At 41.4% G+C, this 18,305-nt stretch overlaps 1 protein-coding gene across 4 annotated transcripts in view; it reads left to right on the forward strand.

Moving 5' to 3' along the window:
• Positions 1 to 18,305, forward strand: part of LOC135324161 (transcription factor RFX3-like) — a 64,373-nt gene that overhangs the window by 7,150 nt on the left and 38,918 nt on the right. For 2 of the 4 annotated variants that reach the window (XM_064499785.1, XM_064499786.1), the window contains exon 3: positions 5,398 to 5,656. In XM_064499785.1, the coding sequence (XP_064355855.1) occupies positions 5,398 to 5,656 (259 nt within the window). Of the gene's footprint in view, positions 1 to 4,060; positions 4,119 to 4,613; positions 4,728 to 5,397; positions 5,657 to 18,305 lie in introns of those variants that run through there. The other 2 variants (XM_064499787.1, XM_064499788.1) reach the window with 2 other exon arrangements.

An 18,305-nucleotide genomic window follows, 5' to 3' on the forward strand; every position in this document is an offset into this window, starting at 1 on the left:
ATTGTTGCATGGGGTTATTCCATCCCAGATGCAAGACTTGGCATTTGTCCTTGTTGAACTTCATGAGGTTCCTGTCAGTCTGTTTCTCCAGCCTGTCCAGATCCCTCTGAATAGCAGCTCTGCCCTCCAACATATTGACCACTTCCCTCAATTTGGTATCATCCATAAACTTGCTGAGAATGCACTCTGTCCCATCATCCAGATCACTAATGAAGATGTTAATCAATACTGGGACCAATACTGATTCCTGAAGGATGCCACTAATTACTGGCTGCTGGCTGGACTTTATACCACTGATGACAATTCTTTGAGCCTCACAGACCAGCCAGTTTTCAACCCACCTTATCATCCACTTATCCAACCCATATCTCACTGATTTGGTAATAAGGAGACTATGGGAGACTGTATCAAAGGCCTTGCTAAAGTCAAGGTATGCAACATCTGCTGCCTTCCTCTTGTCCACAGTACCAGTCACTTCATAGAAAGCAATCAGGTTGGTCAAGAATGATTTGTCCTTGGTAAATCCATGTTGGCAGTTTCCAGTCACCTTGTCCTTCATGCATTTAGAAATGGCTTCTAAGAGGATTTGCTCCATAACCTTCCTGGGGACTGAAGTGAGGCTGACTGTCCTGTGGTTCCTTGGATCCTCTTTCTTGAAGATGGGTGTGACATTTGCCTTTTTCCAGTCATCAGGAACCTCCCCTGATTGCCATGACCTTTTGAGGATGATGGAGAGTGGCCTTGCAATGACATCAGCCAGCTCCTTCAGCACCCTTGGATGCATCCCACCTGGTCCCATGGACTTGAGTACATCTAAAAGGCTCAAGTGCTCCTTAACTGTGTCTTCCTAGCTACAGGAGGCTGTGACTTCTAGCAATCTCTAGCAGCTTCTAATGAGTGCTGTCAGCTGTTTTTGATCAAAAGGTGCTTTGAGCTTTTCTTCCAGCTGACTCCTGATTAGGGAGGGTCAAGCATTCGGTGATGCCTCCATTTAGTAAAATCAATCAATTGCAATGTGCTACTAGGTGAGCATACAGGTTCTGGAGCCTTCTCTCCCTGCACTCCCTCCCTCCCTTTTTTAATTGCTTTGTTCTCAGTAGGCTGCACTGCAGTCCTGTTATATTAACTGTGAATTTCTCACAGCTGCTCTTAAAGCTTTTGAAATACCTAGAATAAAACCAAAATTTTAAAAGTAGTTTAAGGAGCTGTGAAAGCAAATAATATAGTATATAGCTTTAAAATTGAAATATTAAAATGGAGGGGGGTTTTTTGAATTTTTGCAGTCTCTGAAGAGCAAGAGCAAATCCTTGATGGCTATAATTAGTACCATAGAAGTTCTGACTTGGGTTGTTGTTATGGGGTTCAAAGTGGTGGTGCCAGTTTTACTGTTTTTTGGGGGGGGGCAGCCTTATATAGTCTATGGTTAAATGAAAATTAGCAATTAGGTAAACAGACTAATTTTTATCACTTGACCAATTTATTGTAACATATGCCATAGTATAAAGCTTAGTGGTCATGAAACTGACCAAAATTTTTAAATTAGTTTTCCTAAAATGAAGAACCTGGATTTTGCAGTAATGAGTGTTTACTTGTTAGTTTTGAGCTATATCAATTTGAAAATCCAAGTCAGTACATAGGACTAAATATATATTATGTTCAATAATTATAAATAGATTATAACCCTTTAATGGGTTAATAATTTAAGTGATTATAAACATGAAGAATGATGTAAGGTTCATGAGTTAAGTAAAAAGTGTAAGGTTAACTGGTTAATGAGGCCCAAATGTTTCATAGTTGGAAGGAATTTAGTTAAAGTATTACTGTTATATACCTTTGACTTTTTTTCCATCCCTTCGCAAATTGCAACTCCCTCTTAGTTTTTCATCATAACACTGTACATATTGGTGTCCAATTTAAAATTTCACCCTGCAGAAATAACTGCATATCCTAAAATACCAATGAGCTCAGAATTTCAAGCTCCAGAGAGCTGCAATGAATTTAAAATCAATACAAAACATTTATAGCACTCTTGTATATAGGACTGTCTTGGTTGACATTTGTATGTCTTGTTTACAGTTTTGCAATGTGCACAGTATGCAAAATAAATGGTATCTAAATAAGAATCCAACTTTCACTGTAGAATTAAAAAAAAAAAGTTACAACAAATGTAGTTTTATAAGTTGCTATATAATGTATTAATACTTGTATGCGATTGTGGCGGTCTGATTCACGGACTCTGATGTGCTGGATCAGAATCAACTTTATTCAAGCAAGCAAGCCCTTTATATAAGCTCTAGCCCGGATCGGTACTTTCCCGAAGGTCCTGTTCCCATCATCACTCCTTCTCATTCCGTGCGGCTACTACCTTATCTACGTACTGCTATTTATTCCTCCCAAGGCTTTCAGCTCCTTAACTCTATCTTGTCCAATCCCTCGCTGTCTGCCCCTACATCTCCCCCTTTTTTATTTTCTAAACTAAATATTGCCAGTGCAGTGTGTATTTGTACAAGTACTTGATGCAAAGCCCTTCGAGTCATTCTCTGCATAAGGCTTATTAAGCAGGGGAGATAGATAGCAAGGGCTAGAAATCTTAGCAAGATTACCAATCCACAACCTTCTTAACCCACGACCCCAAACCTAACATCCAGTCCTATCCCTCAAAAGGGTTCCACTCTGATTCTATCTACAACTTATTAGTGAGGTCGTGTAGTTGCCGTAAGCTTTTATGAATCGATATTGACCCTGCACGAGGCAGGCAGGTATTGCCAGAAAATGTCCCGACATGGGCTCATCTTAACTGGCTCTCAGTCCTCGTTTGGTGTTTCGAGGGATGCGTCAACAGTACCGTTCACGCTCACACCAGTCACAGTGACTCTAGATTTCTGTTTTTATAGTCTTGCAGTGCGCCTTATGCTGATCAGGCTGCGCATTCCCCTTTCCGGCCGGACCAAGCTGGGACTTAAAACCCACTCAAACCCTGGGGATGGGACTCATACCCATCCCCCTGGTATGCCTTATGGTGGCCAGCCCACGTACCCCCTGCCTGGTACGCCTTCTGGTGATCAGCCCGCATACTCCTTACAATGCACTCTGTTACCAGACCAGAATTTAGAATTTAGGCGGGAATTTAAGACTCACCTTTTCGGGGCCTCTCGTTGCCAAAGATCCCAGGTGAACTCACCCGATGGCGCCAGATGATCATTTGGAGACGAGAGGCCCCGACAGTGGTCGCCTAGGGTCCCACCTGGGTCGCCAAACTGTTATGGAAATTAGGCTTGTTGGCCACCATAACAGGGCCTGACCCTAGGTTCCCGCAGAAAAGTTCGGAGCCAAATCAAAGCAAATTAAATAATTAAATTTTAATGACACGCGTGCGGTAATTACAGCTCGAGCTGGGTGCCTCCGAAGAGGGACTTATTGATTTAGACATTACAGAAGAATCTGTCTTTGTTGCAGTTGTAGATACAATTTCATTTCTATGTCATGAGGCGTATCATTTTCCGTTGGTAGCTCAAACACACGCCTAAGTTTCGAATGCATGAGTTGTTCTGGTTTTGCCTCTTTCCATACTGCTTCCATATCTGAAATATCAGCTGGAGCAAACATAGACTGTTGGTTGGTGGTGTTTTTTTGTTTTTTTGGTTTTTTTTCCCCCATAAACTTGTGTTTACTTTTCTCATTAGGATCATATTCAAAAGGCTGTAGCATCACAGAAACATTAATTGATGTTCCTGCATCGATAATTCCACTGTTAGGTCTTACACAGTATCTACGTGGTGCTGTGGTCTTAACTTTGAAGCACACGTTTCTGTCTGTAGGATTGCCGAGCTTCAGGTTTGCGGTGACATCATCTGTGAAAGGCTCTTTGAATTTGAGCTCGTGCTGCGGTTCCAGGCTGAGGCCTGCTCCGCTTTCGCCATGTTCTTCCTCCTGCTGCTCGGTGGTGGCGGCACCAGGCAGAGGCGGCACCAGGCGGAGAGAGGAAGGGCCGGGCGGGAGGGGAAGGAAGGCAGGAAGGAAAGGAAGGAGGGAAGGAGGAAGGCGGTGGGCGTGCCCAGCCGGTGTAGTCACGCCCCGCCGAGCGGCCCTGGGGCGATGGATCCTTCCCAGAAGGCCGGGTCAGTGGTGGGGGGGGGGGGGTTGTGGGCAGTCCACACTAGCGGGCGGCCCCGTCTCTTGAGGGGGGGTGGTTCTGAAGGGGCTGTAAGATGGACACAGCAAGGCGTATTAAGAGGCAGATAGAGGTCCGGCTCCTGCTCCGGATCGATCGGCCCTGGGTCAAATGGATTGTCTGGGTCGTTTCCTGGGGAGTTCCGTCCACCCACCGCCCCCACCACCGTGTCGCTTGACGGAGGTGCTGTGGGGGCTGCGGGTGCCTCCGGTCCCTGTGTTTCCTTCTTGCTATGCTCTTTTAGGGTCTCAAGCATGGTACGCCACGGGGCTAAAAGTCCTGCCGCCGTCTTGTTGTTTCTTGTTGCTGCGTCCCAGAGCTTAACCCCGATCGAGTCCCGTGTACCGAGGCTATAAATCGTACTGGAATTCATCTCGGGACAGTTTGAGCGTGCCCACGTCAATAACATTTTTGAGATCTTGGAGTGGGGGGGGGGTATATCTCTGCCGTGCTGTTTCAAAGTCTTTTGCATTATGTTTAGCACGGACCTATCTTGCGGGGAGATTCCGTTTCCCATGGCTCCCACACGTTCCCGGCTGCTTACCTCCGTCCAGTGGTAGGTAACCTGTTGCGCGCAACGCCACTTCCTTTCAGCAGCTCTTTTGTCCAGCCAGGCTCTGCCACCGGTTCAGCTAACCGCTGCCTCTACAGCCCTGGACGAAGTCAGTCTTCGGTCCCTGTTTGGGCGCCATTTGTGGCGGTCTGATTCACGGACTCCGATGTGCTGGATCAGAATCAACTTTATTCAAGCAAGCAAGCTCTTTATATAAGCTCTAGCCTGGATCGGTACTTTCCCGAAGGTCATGTTCCCATCATCTCTCCTCATTCCGTGCAGCTACTACCTTATCTACATACTGCTATTTATTCCTCCCAAGGCTTTCAGCTCCTTAACTCTATCTTGTCCAATCCCTCGCTGTCTGCCTCTACATGCGATCTTCCTCTTTCTCTTCAATTCTTGTCATACTTCTCTCCACCACTCCTTTTCAGGTGGGATTGATAAATTTTTATATGAATTTTAATGAATATTTATTTTAACATTGAGTTATAAAGTCAGTTATTCACTGCTTTGAAATGATGAAATGTTACCGTCTGTGGAGGCAGGGGTTTGCCAATCCTATTTAGTTTGGTTATCGCAACTGTACACTCTTTTCTACTATGAAAATGTTGCCCTCACTTAAACAATACAGATAAATAACTATTACTACTTTTGTTTTATTTTTCTGAAGACGATCAACAACTTATCCTTACACAGAAACCCAGATGTACAGCCAAAACACTGGGGGAAATTACTTTGATGCTCAAGGAAGTTCTGCCCAGGTGACGACAGTGGTCTCCTCTCATAGTATGGTGGGCACTGGAGGGATTCAGATGGGTGTCACAGGAGGACAGCTCATCAGCAGCTCAGGAGGGACCTATCTGATTGGCAATTCAATGGAAAATTCTGGTCATTCAGTGACTCATACAACGCGGGCCTCCCCAGCTACAGTAAGTACTTCAGAACTATATGAAATCTTTGGGGCTAGTTTCTTAGTCATATGATGTTCTTGCATGCTGACATGTTTCTGTATGTTCTGTAGCAAAAAGCATATTATCTTGGCAGAATCAGTAATACATGGCTCTGTCTCGCAAATATTTACATTTTATAATTTGCACATGTGAATAGTGACATGTGAGTGCATTGGGGATGCTCACATGCATTAAAAATGTGGATGAGACTGAAAATTTGTAAGATTGGGGCCTGAAATAGCTTCCTTGGACACTGTCTTTTTTTCTGAAAAAGAAAAACAAAACATTACTAAGAATGTTTGTTTATAACTAATATAAACAATAAATAACTTGTTATGTTTTCTGACTCCATATTATTGTTGGTTTTGTAGCTGATTTCAAAATATTTGCTACTTGTTCAGAATACTAAGAATTTTTTTTTGTCATTACTTATGGTAGTTCTCAAGTCCATTTCAAGACCAGAAGCTCATTGTGAAAGTGTATTACAAAGAGATTGAAAGATGCATTTTGTTACAACCATAATAGATAAGATTAAAAACCTAACCATGAAGACAAACGTTCTCCTTTCCCTTAAGAGCTTACTAATTCCAGGGAAGTAAATGGGTTTATGCTTATTCTAGCTTTGCTGGATAGCCTTAATGAACACTTTTACCTAACCCTTGATGATATTCTGATCTGGTTGTAGAGATTTGGAAATAATGTGCAAGAGAACTTGTAAAACTTGCAGTAACAAGAGTTAAAAAAATATCATGAAGGGAGTAATAGTGAAATATAGTATGATTAAGTAGCATTTATTTGTATTAATAGTCAAAAAGGCTACTAAAATTAAAAATACTTTTGGAAACCAGCATAATGAGTAAAAACAAATATTAGCCTCTAAGTTTTATTTGTAATGATGATCATCATTTATTTTAACATCAGTTAATGTAGATGATCTTTAGAAATTAATAATTTGGGGTTGGGGTGTGTGGGGGGTGTTTTTGGAGGGGGAGAGAGGGGACTAGCTGATGGTTTAAATGAATTCAAAATTTTAGGACAAAGTTAAAAGGTGTTATTTTCTCTAAATTGTGAGACTTCCATGACTGTAGTATTGTTTGCTGTATTTTATTAAAAAGTTTAAAGAAATATGATTCAATGAATAGTGTAAATTACGTTACATTGAAAATAAGGCAAAGAGAGCCTCAGCCAGAAACAGGGAATTAATTTTTGTAATCACTAAATAAGACACTTTATAGAAAAATATTTACCTGTATTTTGCATTAATAGTAAAAAATGTGATTTAAAAAAAAATTCCTAATTTGGATTTGTTTGTTTAAAAGCAACATTTCATCTTATTTCCTGACTTTATGTAATCAGGTAATAAACATTTTTTCACTCATTTATTTGAAAAATATTTCATATAACACTTTAGTCATTTTCACATGACTTCTATGATTATGAAGTGCAGGCAGAAGTGGCAGAGTGGCAAAAATGATGAGTCTTCTAGTTTGAGGTAAATCTTAAAAGTGATGTTTCTTTGAAATATTTAAATGCCAAAGATATTCCTGTGCCCTCTTAGTTATTAGTTATTATAAATTGCTTTACATTTGAATACGAAAATCCCCCTTTTAGGCATTTTTTTTTCTCCTCAATCAAATCGGGATATATGCTTTTTCCTTTTTGTCGTCAAACAAAATATGTCATAAGTTTAGTATTATACATCAAGAATAGAATTCAATAAGTGGAAACAATGCATTTAGTGTGGGATCAAGGTATAGATTACATGCAGTCAGCAAACTAATTTCAAGCAATCCAGGAAGAGTAGTAGACTTTGAAGTTTGATATCTTAGAATAATTTGAATACTATCAAAACTCCATATTATTTTTTGCAAATGAAAAGCTGACTGGTTTTTCTTTTTTGTCAAAATTAAAAGCTAGAATTGAATTTTCCAAAATGAAATATTTCAATATTTACAAGGGATAGTGTCCTAATATATACTCTGAAATTCAATAGAGTAGTTGGTAACTTTTACCTCATTTTAACACATGAATAAAGTTTGTGTTGTGCTCATTCTAAACATAATGTCTTATACAAACAAAATTTAAGGTACATACTTTGGCTATCCTGCTTTCGCTTCATGTGCTTAAAAAGTAACCAGGCTGTGTTTTAATTGGGATGTTCTGAGTTTATTTTTATTTTGCTATATCAAGTCTTTTAGGACTACAGATGAAACAAATTACAATTCCAAAATTGCATTTTTATCACTAAAATAGTTTTCCTCCCATTTTAAGGTATTATAGATAGCATATACTTTATATAAATGATGCACTAGTATATATTAGAGTGCATTTCTTGTTGATAAAATATTAAGCAGGAAACTACAAAATTATTTTAGTTTCTTGAGTTCAACTGGTGAACCCAACTGGTGCAATTAAGTCAATTGAAACATAAAAGGTTCAGCTTAAACTGTAATGTCAAACACCTACTCAGTTTTAATTTTACTAAAGGTATAAATAAACCATGCAAACTAGAGCAATGCAGCAGTTCATTTTTATTTGAATAGTACCTCAGCTAGAGCTCATTTCACTTGTGATCCTCATCCTACCTGCATCATCATAACACTTTTCATATTCGTACAGAGAATTTGAGAGATGAAAATAATATGTATTTAGACCTGCTTGCTATTGTAATACTCAGCAAATGTTTTCAAATATCTTGAATTAATTTCACATGGAGACAAAGGAAACAAAAATGAATGAATCAGATGTGTGCTCATCATAACCTCTGTCACGTTTGCCATATCAGGATTTAGTTCTGTTTCACTGTTTACAACAGACTTCATTTTGTTGTTATTTACCCTCACTAATCAAATAATTAAATTTATGTAACTAGTAAATTATTTGTAACTTTGAAATGGTTTTTAGCCATTCCTGATAATTCTACTTTTGGTTAAAAGAATGGTGACAGATTAAAGTCAAATGTATAAAGACCATGTTATTAACTGTGTCTTAGATAATGAAACTATTTTTACACTAGTTAAGCTATTTGGTTTTTGTAAACTTCAAAAAATAGATAAAAGTGAAAAGGTTCTTGAGTTTATCTTCACTTTATTTTTCTTATAATTTAATTTCAAGTTTTATTTTGGGTCTTAAATCTGCTGGTTTTTTTTGTAATATTCCATTCATACTAGTTTCTGTGAAACTTTTATAAAAACAGGAATTTTTAGCCCAAATGAAGCTGTCCTTTTCAGGCCACAACAGGAATTATTGGTACTTTTATGCAGAAAATATTAGGATTTGTGCATTTTTGGAAATATTCTAGCACTAGTGTTTTGTTAGTACATATGAAGAAAACTTGAACATGCTAGCATGTCTCCATTGCTTCTTTCCATCAAGTGCTTAGATGGCCTATTTAGTTGCAATAAATTACTTTCCTACCTATTAAGAAAAGATTATTTTACTAAAACAAGAAGGTACCTAAATTAGGAGATCTTTTGTATCATGTATTGCTTAGATAAACAGCTTTGTAAAATGACTATTTTGGTCTGAGGGTGTTTGGATGGGTCAAGAATAGATTGCAGTTGAATTATAGGAGGAGCGGTTTGCCCTAATGGGTTGACTGAAATTATCTTACATGTTGTATCTGGGTGGGTTACTGACAGTTACCATCAGAGGAGAGGCAGCTATAGCAAAGACTAATGAGAAAACTATCTGCCCTATAACTCATAGAATTTAAGCCACATTATACTTTTCATCATATGTGAATGTCTAAGGATTGTTCTTCTGATCAAATGACCATATAAATGTTTCCTAATGTCAAAACTTTGAAAACATGTATATAGTTATTACACTTAAATTTATTATGCTTGGCAGCTAGTGAGGGGCTCCCATCAGTGGACAGGATGCTTTCTAACAAGCATTAGGATTGATCTGCAATTACTGTTGTTGTTCATCAGTCGTCGTCATCATCAACCATAGGAACTCTTCACTCACGCTGCTGCAGAAATCTATTCTATTTTTACAGAATAAAAGAATGGTTGAGGTTGGAAGGGACCTCTGGAGATCATCTAGTCCAACCCCCCTGCTCGAGCAGGGTCACCTGGAGCACATTGCACAGGATCGCATCCAGGCGGGTTTTGAATATCTCCAGAGAAGGAGACTCCACAATCTCTCTGGGCAACCTGGCCCAGTGCTCTGTCACAGTAAAGAAACTTTTCCTTATGTTCAGGTGGAACTGCCTGTGTTCCAGTTTGTGCCTATTGCCTCTTGTCCTGTCGCTAGGCACCACTGAGAAGAGTCTGGCCCCATCCTCTTTACACCCTCCCTTAAGATATTTGTATACATTGATAAGATCCCCTCTCAGTCTTCTCTTCTCCAGGCTGAACAGTCCCAGCTCTCTCAGCCTCTTCTCCCTTGACCTGCTGGCAATGCTCTTCCTAATGCAGCCCAGGATACCATTGGCCTTCTTGGCCACAAGGTATCTTCTGGATGGCAGCACAGCCCTCTGGTGTCTCAGCCACTCCTCCCAGTTTTGTATCATCAGCAAACTTGCTGAGGGTGCACTCTGTCCCTTCAGCCAGGCCACTGATGGATAAGTTGAACAATACTGGACCCACTATTGACCCCTGGGGGACACCGCTCGCTACAGGCCTCCCACTAGACTTTGTGCCACTGAGCACAACCCTCTGAGCTCTGCCATTCAGCCAGTTCTCAATCCACCTCACTGTCCACTCATCTAGCCCGCACTTCCTGAGCTTGCCTATGAGGATGGTATGGGAGACAGTGTCGAAAGCCTTCCTGAAGTCAAGGTAGACAACAGCCACTGCTCTCCCCTCATCTACCCAGCCAGTGATCCCATCATAGAAGGCTATCAGATTGGTTAGGCATGATTTCCCCTTGGTGAATCCATGCTGACTGCTCCTGATCACCTTCTTGTCCTTCACATGCTTAGAGATGACATCCAGGATGAGCTGTTCCATCACCTTCCCAGGGATGGAGGCGAGGCTGACTGGCCTGTAGTTCCCTGGGTCCTCCTTCTTGCCCTTTTTGAAGACTGGAGTGACATTAGCTTTCTTCCAGTTCTCAGGCACCTCTCCTGATCACCATGTCCTTTCAAAGATGATGGGGAGTGGCCTAGCAATGGCGTCCGCCAGCTCCCTCAGCACTCGTGGGTGCATCCCATCAGGGCCCATGGACTTGTGGGTGTCCAGTGTGCTTAAGTGATCCCTAGCCCGATCCTCCTCCACCAAGGGCTTTCTCCAGACTTTCTCCCTGGTCTCCAGGGTCTGGGATTCCTGAGGGCTGGTCTTACTGAATGCCTTCTTTGCTTCAGTCTTTACTGGTGTCTCTGCCTTCTCTGTATCCTTCGTCACCAGGGCCCCTGCCCCATTCAGCAGCGGGCCCACATTCTCCCTAGTCTTCCTTTCGTTACTGATGTATTTGAAGAAGCCCTTCTTGCTGTCCTTGACATCCCTCGCCAGATTAAACTCCAGATGGGCCTTGGCCTTCCTCATCGCCTCCCTGCATACTTGGACAACGTCCCTATATTCCTCCCAAGTGGCCTGTCCCTGCTTCCACCTTCTGTATGCTTCCTGCTTATGTTTGAGTTTTGCCAGGAGCTCCTTGTTCATCCATGCAGGTCTCCTGCCCCCTTTGCTCGACTTCTTGCTCATTGGAATGCACCGTTCTTGAGCTTGGAGGAAGTGTTCCTTGAATATGAACCAGCTCCCTTGGACCCCTCTTCCTTCTAGGGCCCTATCCCATGGGATCCTTCCAAGCAGGTCCCTGAAGAGGCCAAAGTCTGCTCTCCTGAAGTCCAGGGTTGTGATCCCGCTTTTTGCCCTGCTCCCTCCTCTCAGGATTCTCAACTCCACCATCTCATGGTCACTGCAGCCAAGGCTGCTCCCAGCCTTCACGTCTCCAACCAGCCCTTCCTTGTTTGTTAGTACAAGGTCCAGCAGTGCACCTCTCCTTGTTGGCTCCTCCATCACCTGTATGAAAAAGTTATCATCGATGCTCTCCAGGAACCTCCTGGATTGCTTGTGCCTCTCTATGTGGTCCCTCCAGCAGATATTGGGGCGGTTCAAGTCCCCCATGAGGACCAGGGCCTGTGATCATGAGGCTACTTCCAGCTGTCTGTAGAAGGCCTCGTCTACTTCCTCTTCCTGATCAGGTGGCCTGTAGCAAACACCCACAACAGTGTCACCCATGTTAGTCTGCTCTTTAATCCTTACCCATAAGCTCTCGACTTGCTCGTCATCCACCCCTAGGCAGAGCTCCATGCATTCCCGCTGCTCTCTCACATAAAGGGCGACCCCCCCCCCCCCCTTGCCTTCCTGGCCTGTCCTTCCTAAAGAGTATGTATCCATCCATGGCAGCATTCCAGTTGTGTGAACTATTCCACCATGTCTCTGTGATCCCAATGAGATCATACCCCTGCAACTGCACACAGATTTCAAAATCCTTCTGTTTATTCCCCTTGCTGCGTGCATTTGTGTACAGACACTTCAGGCACTTCAGAGAGGTATTCAAGCATGCTGATTTCCCAGGAGGGGTGCAAGTGGATTCCCCATAGTGTTGTCTTGTAGGTACTTCCTTAGCTGCATGCAATTGTTGGAGGTGCCCCCACTTGAGCCCTGTTTTGCTGACTGCATGGTCTCTATAACTCTTCTCTTCCCCCATCTTTCCTAGTTAAAATCCTCCTTACCAGGCTGGCCAGCCTGTTGGCAAAGATGCATGTGCCCTGTTTAGCGAGGTGGATCCCATCTCTTCCAATCAGTTGTCGATCTTCAGACAGGGTCCCATGGTCATAGAAACCAAAACCTTGGTGCCGACACAAAGTGGTGCTTGTGCAGATCAAAAGGTACATGGAAATAAAAACAAAGTGGTTAGGAATATTTTGGGCTACCATTAATTAATACTTGTGGTAGTAAGCAGAGTGTGCTAAGCCTTCTCCTAATATAAAAGAAAGCATGGTACCTTCCTAAAATAAACCATCCAATAATGGAGTAGGGGAAAAAGAATAACAGCAGCAAATAAGGAGGCCCAATAGTAATGTCATATCCTGGTAATATAATTTTGGGGGAAGAATTATAATTATTTTAAGAACAAAAATGTTATAAAAATGTGTAAACTTCCATAGTCCTAGTTTAAGATGGAGTAGTTATGATTTGTAAAGTAGTTTGACTGAGATTTTATTTATCCAAACAGTTAATCTCTTTCTAGATAAAGGTACTTTTCCTTCTCTATTCCTTCACCTCTCTGGTAATTGGCAGCAGAATTTTCATGTAGTTGGATTCATCCTAGGATGAGCAAACTGTTTCAGATAAAATCAGAGATGTGTGGATCTTTATGTTACATTGGAATATTAGATCATCTAGTCTGACCTCTTACTCATACACACTGGACATTTTAACTCAGATCTTCCCCTGTTGAGCTCAGTAACTTGTTTGGTGAAAAAAGGCATTCAATCCTTATTCAATCCTTATTTACCTTCTTGCGTCTGGAAACCATTTGTTTAATGGGTCACTCAAATGGTTAATTACTACCACTGCTAAGAAAAGTTGGTCAGGTATGGATTAACTAATGGGATGATAAGATTAGAGGACTTGGGGGTCTTGTACTCTCATTAACCTCTGTCTCCCAAGGCTCTGCCTCCTGCTTTTTTTCCTCCTCCATAGCCATGAAGCATCACGGCTTATCTGTAGCTCTTCCAGAAAGAGAGAGAAGTTTGTGTTGCACAGTAGCTAGAAGTACATATATGTCCTACTCTGCCCCATGTGAGCCCCATACAGCTCCAATTGCATGTCCTGCGAATCCCCTGATAGGACTTACATCAGTCACACCTACACCCTGGCCTCTAGGAGTTCGTGCGGGCTTGTGCGGGCTTGTACGGGCTCGTACGGGCTCGTGCAGGCCTCTACGGGCTCCAACGGGCTTGTGCGGTCTCATATGGGCTGCTATGGGCTCAAACAGGTTCATACGGGCTCGTACGGGCTTTTGTAGGCCTCTATGGGTGCTTCAGGGCTCGTATGGGCTCGCACAGGCCTCATGCGTGCCTCTACGGGCACTTACGAGCATAAAAACTCAGATATTTCATCTGAGCTAGCTCTCTATCACCAGTGAACAGAGAAAGACTTCCTCCTGGAAGATTCTAATAGAGGAGAAATGCTGTCTAAAGCAGTTGTCAAATCAGCAAGAGCAAAAATCTCTTGTCCTCTCCTTCCTGGATCTTTGGGGCCTCTCCAAGAAGGCTGGAGCCCTTCTCAGGGGGACAAAACATGCAGCCACCTGCCATGGGAGCCCAGCAGGGCTCCGGGTGCCTGGATGCACTGGCTCGTGGCAGGGCAGGTGCCTCTGCCCAGAGCTCCCCTGCTAGGCAAGAGGGGTCATTGCAGATACGTACCCCAGGAGGTGCTACAGCGCTTTTTAATTTAGCAGAGAACACAACAAAAGCTAATAGCTGAAAGCTAGAGAGAAATAAGCAACATAAGCAGATGAGCACATTATATTTAGTGTATTAATTATAAACAAATTGTTTCTGAAATAACTCTTATGGAAAACTGATGTAATTAATTTAATAATTGCAAGTAGAGAAATATATCAGAAATCAAGTTGGAATGTTGTTGGAATTAAAATATATTCCCATATATTGTTCCATTTATTAAAAATTGGCCAAAGGAACACAATCATTTTCTTGTTCCTGATTGGCCAAAAGAACACAATGACTTTTTTTTGTTCCTGAGGTATTCAAAATTTGATATATGAGATACCTCTGAATCCCTGAGGTGAATTTCTATCCATTCCTTTTCTTTTCTGTGAAAATGTGTAAGCTAGGTTGAACATGACTAGCCGCAGACTGCTATCATAACAGTCCAGTTCTCAGTGGCATGGTGGCAGCCCTTTTCTAGATGAGTGGGTTCTTGTGTGTGTAATTAAATAGCCAGTTTATTCTAAAAGTGCCAAGTCACCTCTCCCCAATTCTGTCTTGCCATAAATTTTTTAGATTTTTTTTTAATAATAATCTGAACTGAAATTTCTTTTTAGTTTTACAATTCTGATTTCCTTATGGGACTAACTCTTGGGGAAATGTATGACTGTTGCTATGTGTTCTTGGTAATTTGGTGGAGTGTGCCTTAAGTAAGCTTGACAAGGTTTTGGGAGGATTTTTGAGTCTGTACCAAATGTGGGAGAAACAATCACAGAGCAGCTCAGTAGTCTAAAATCTTAAGAAGTATATGAGAAAGGTGAAGTATACAAACTAATGATTGATTTATAAAAAGGAGTTGGATACAAAGGAAAAGAGAGTGGAATTGGTTAATCCAACCATCCTTTTGAAACATCCAGCAAGGAAGATAAAAATGGACAATGAATTGTCATTTGAAAACTTAGGGAGGAGGAAGTCATCTGATAAACTCCAAACATCTTGGATTTTTACCAAGTCATGGATGTTATGTATGCTTCTGCTCCATATGTTGGCCCCAGATGTTCTCTGTTCTGCATATTTAACTATGATGTTGTGTTTATTTTATAATAAAATGTAATGAATCAATTTAGGGAAAAATACTACACTTTTAAAGCTTGTCTGTATTCTTTTAAAGTTGGCATATATAAAGTATCGGACATATTTTACATCTTTCTATTTTTTTTTCTATATATGTACAAAACTTTTTTTCTGGAAGACTTAAAATAATTGCTTTTTTCCTACCTTCCAATTACTTTTTCATTCTCTTGAGCAAAATTCTATATAACCTATTAAAAGCTCTACTAAAGCTGCTTTGTTTGTTGTGAGGAGTTTGAAGAGACTCTTTCAAATTCTTCTGGCTGTAAAAGTGAGTGCTCTTTACATGTGAGTAAGCCTGTGAGTTCTCTTTACGTGATTGCTGATGCTTCATTTTCAAGTCTCTCTGTTTCTAGGCAAGCTTGTCTGCCCAGTTCAACCCTCTGGCATGAGTGCCTCTTCAGAGGACAGTACCATTTGCATGAATGCTCTGTTTTGAAATAGAAGTGGAAGCCACCAGAATTAATGCAGCTTTGTGGCACCCTAAAAGAGTGTAAGCCACATGTTTTTAGATACTCTGGAGTTCTCATCCATTTATCATGTAAAACTTCGTTATTATGGTGATGTGTATAGACCTTGTTTTAGGATTGTCAATGAGAAAGTTTATTGTTGTAAGGAAAATATATAACAGCAAGCACAGTTATCACTAGTACCCAAGGCTTATCTAGCTGTACTGAATTTAATTTTTCTAGTATGTTTGATGAATTTTTTCTTGGTTTAAAGCTTAAAATGGCAATGTTTTGGAAGCAGATGGAGCTTAAAAGGCTTTGTGAATAGTAGGTGCCTGCGCATAGAGACACAAGGACTTTTTTGGACATGAGGCAGCAAATGCATTGAAATTTAAGATATCACTAGCAGCCTGTTTTATTGTCAGTGAAAAGTTTATCCAGTTTATAGATGCAAACAGATAACATGGACATCCTCCAATTCATTATCTTTAACTTCAGTACCTTAGACCTTAAACTTCTGAGGAATTTTTTCTCTTATGTCCTGACCACCTCAGAACAATTTAAGTATTTTGTATTAATTACTTCAATCATGAAGACAGTAACATTTCTTTGCCATTGGCTCTTAGGAAGGCAATTTTTCAGTGAATTTGGAATAGTTAGGTATCGTAGCTATATATATGCATCTGAGATGTTAATGTATATGCTCATCTGATAAAATATTAATGGACAATAAGAGTTAAACTAACAGGAACAGTTAATAAGTTTCAAATTGCTAGATTATATAAAGACAGATCATTGTAGGATTTAGGTGGCATGTACAATAATCAATTTTGAATTTATTAACCACAGAAAAATTGTACCCTTCTTAACCGTTAATGATTATGGCAGATAAGAAAATATTTTAGGTGGCAAACTGAGTGAACTGATGAAGACTAAATTCACAATTTCCATAATTATCATGCTGTAATTTAGCCCCCCCATGTTTATATTAATATGTACGCTGATAATTATATACATGCAGAATCACAGAATAGTTGAGGTTGGAAGGGACCTCTGGAGATCATCTAGTCCAACCCCCCTGCTCAAGCAGGGTCACCTAGAGCAGGTTGCTCAGGACCGTGTCCAGGCAGCTTTTGAATATCTCCAAGGAAGGAGACTCCACAACCTCTCTGGGCAACCTGGTCCAGTGCTCTGTCACCCTCACAGTAAAGAAGTTTTTCCTCATGTTCAGATGGAACTGCCTGTGTTCCAGGTTGTGCCCGTTGCCTCTCGTCCTGTCACTGGGCACCACTGAAAAGAGTCTGGCCCCCATCCTCTTTGCACCTTCCCTTCAGATACTTATACACCTTGATAAGATCCCCCCTGAGCCTTCTCTTCTCCAGGCTGAACAGGCCCAGCGCTCTCAGCCTTTCCTCACATGAGAGATGCTCCAGTCCCTTAATCATCTTAGTAGCCCTTCGCTGGCCTCGCTCCAGTAGCTCCATGTCTCTCTGGTATTGGGGAGCCCAGAACTGGACACAGCACTCCAGATGCAGCCTCACCAGGGCTGAGGAGAGGGGGAGGATCACCTCCCTCAACCTGTTGGCAATGCTCTTCCTAATGCAACCCAGGATACCATTGGCCTTCTTGGCCACAGGGGCACATTGCTGGCTCATGGTCAACTTGGTGTCCACCAGGACCCCCCAGGTCCTTCTCTGCAGAGCTGCTTTCCAACAGGTCAGCCCCCAGCCTGTACTGGTGCATGGGGTTATTCTTCCCCAGGTGCAGGACCCTGCACTTCCCTTTGTGGCACTGCATGAGGTTCCTCTCTGCCCACCTGTCCAGCCTGTCGAGGTCCCTCTGCATGGCAGCACAGCCCTCTGGTGTCTCAGCCACTCCTCCCAGTTTTGTATCATCTGCAAGCTTGCTGAGGGTGCACTCTGTCCCTTCAGCCAGGTCATTAATGAAGAGGTTAAACAGTATTGGACCCAGTACCAACCCCAATATTAGTAATGCAGATATGTTTAATGTGATTTGGTTGGGGTTGCTGTGGGAATTATGGTCTATGTTTCATTTATCAGTCAAGATGTTTTAATAGATGATGGTTTTCCATATTGAATTAGTATCTTAAGAAGAAGAAATGTATGACTGATCACACATTCAAGTAACTGTATGTGTAAGTTTTTTTCATCACTTAGCACTCCAGTTATAAATATGCCTGGAATTTTTGACCTCTTATTCTTAGAAATGTAAGGAATACAATTCATTTTTCTGTATGTGTGCAGAATATGATTTTAAATGTTAAATTTATTTTCATAAATTTTTTCCTGGAATGTCAAGGCTGCAATTAAAAAAAATAAATCATTGTTCAGGATAATCCCTATTTATTTTGGGATATACTCTTAAATGATGCTCTGAATAGAGGTGTACTTAAGTTCATGCTCATTTTTTTTCCCAGAACCTAAGTTTAAGTCCCTGGCCCTAACTTTGAACTTAAAAGCTTGAAAGAACAGATTCTGCACATGAATAACTTTCCATTAAGTAGCTGGTAATCCCCACACATGCAGGGGCCTGTTTCACATAGAACATCTCGAAAGCCTGGGGACCCAAGCCTACTGAAAGCTTGAGCTTTTTAAAGAGAAAATACATTGGAATGAGAGAG

This window comes from Dromaius novaehollandiae, chromosome W (genome assembly GCF_036370855.1).
Source record: "Dromaius novaehollandiae isolate bDroNov1 chromosome W, bDroNov1.hap1, whole genome shotgun sequence".
NCBI classification, from domain to species: domain Eukaryota; kingdom Metazoa; phylum Chordata; class Aves; order Casuariiformes; family Dromaiidae; genus Dromaius; species Dromaius novaehollandiae.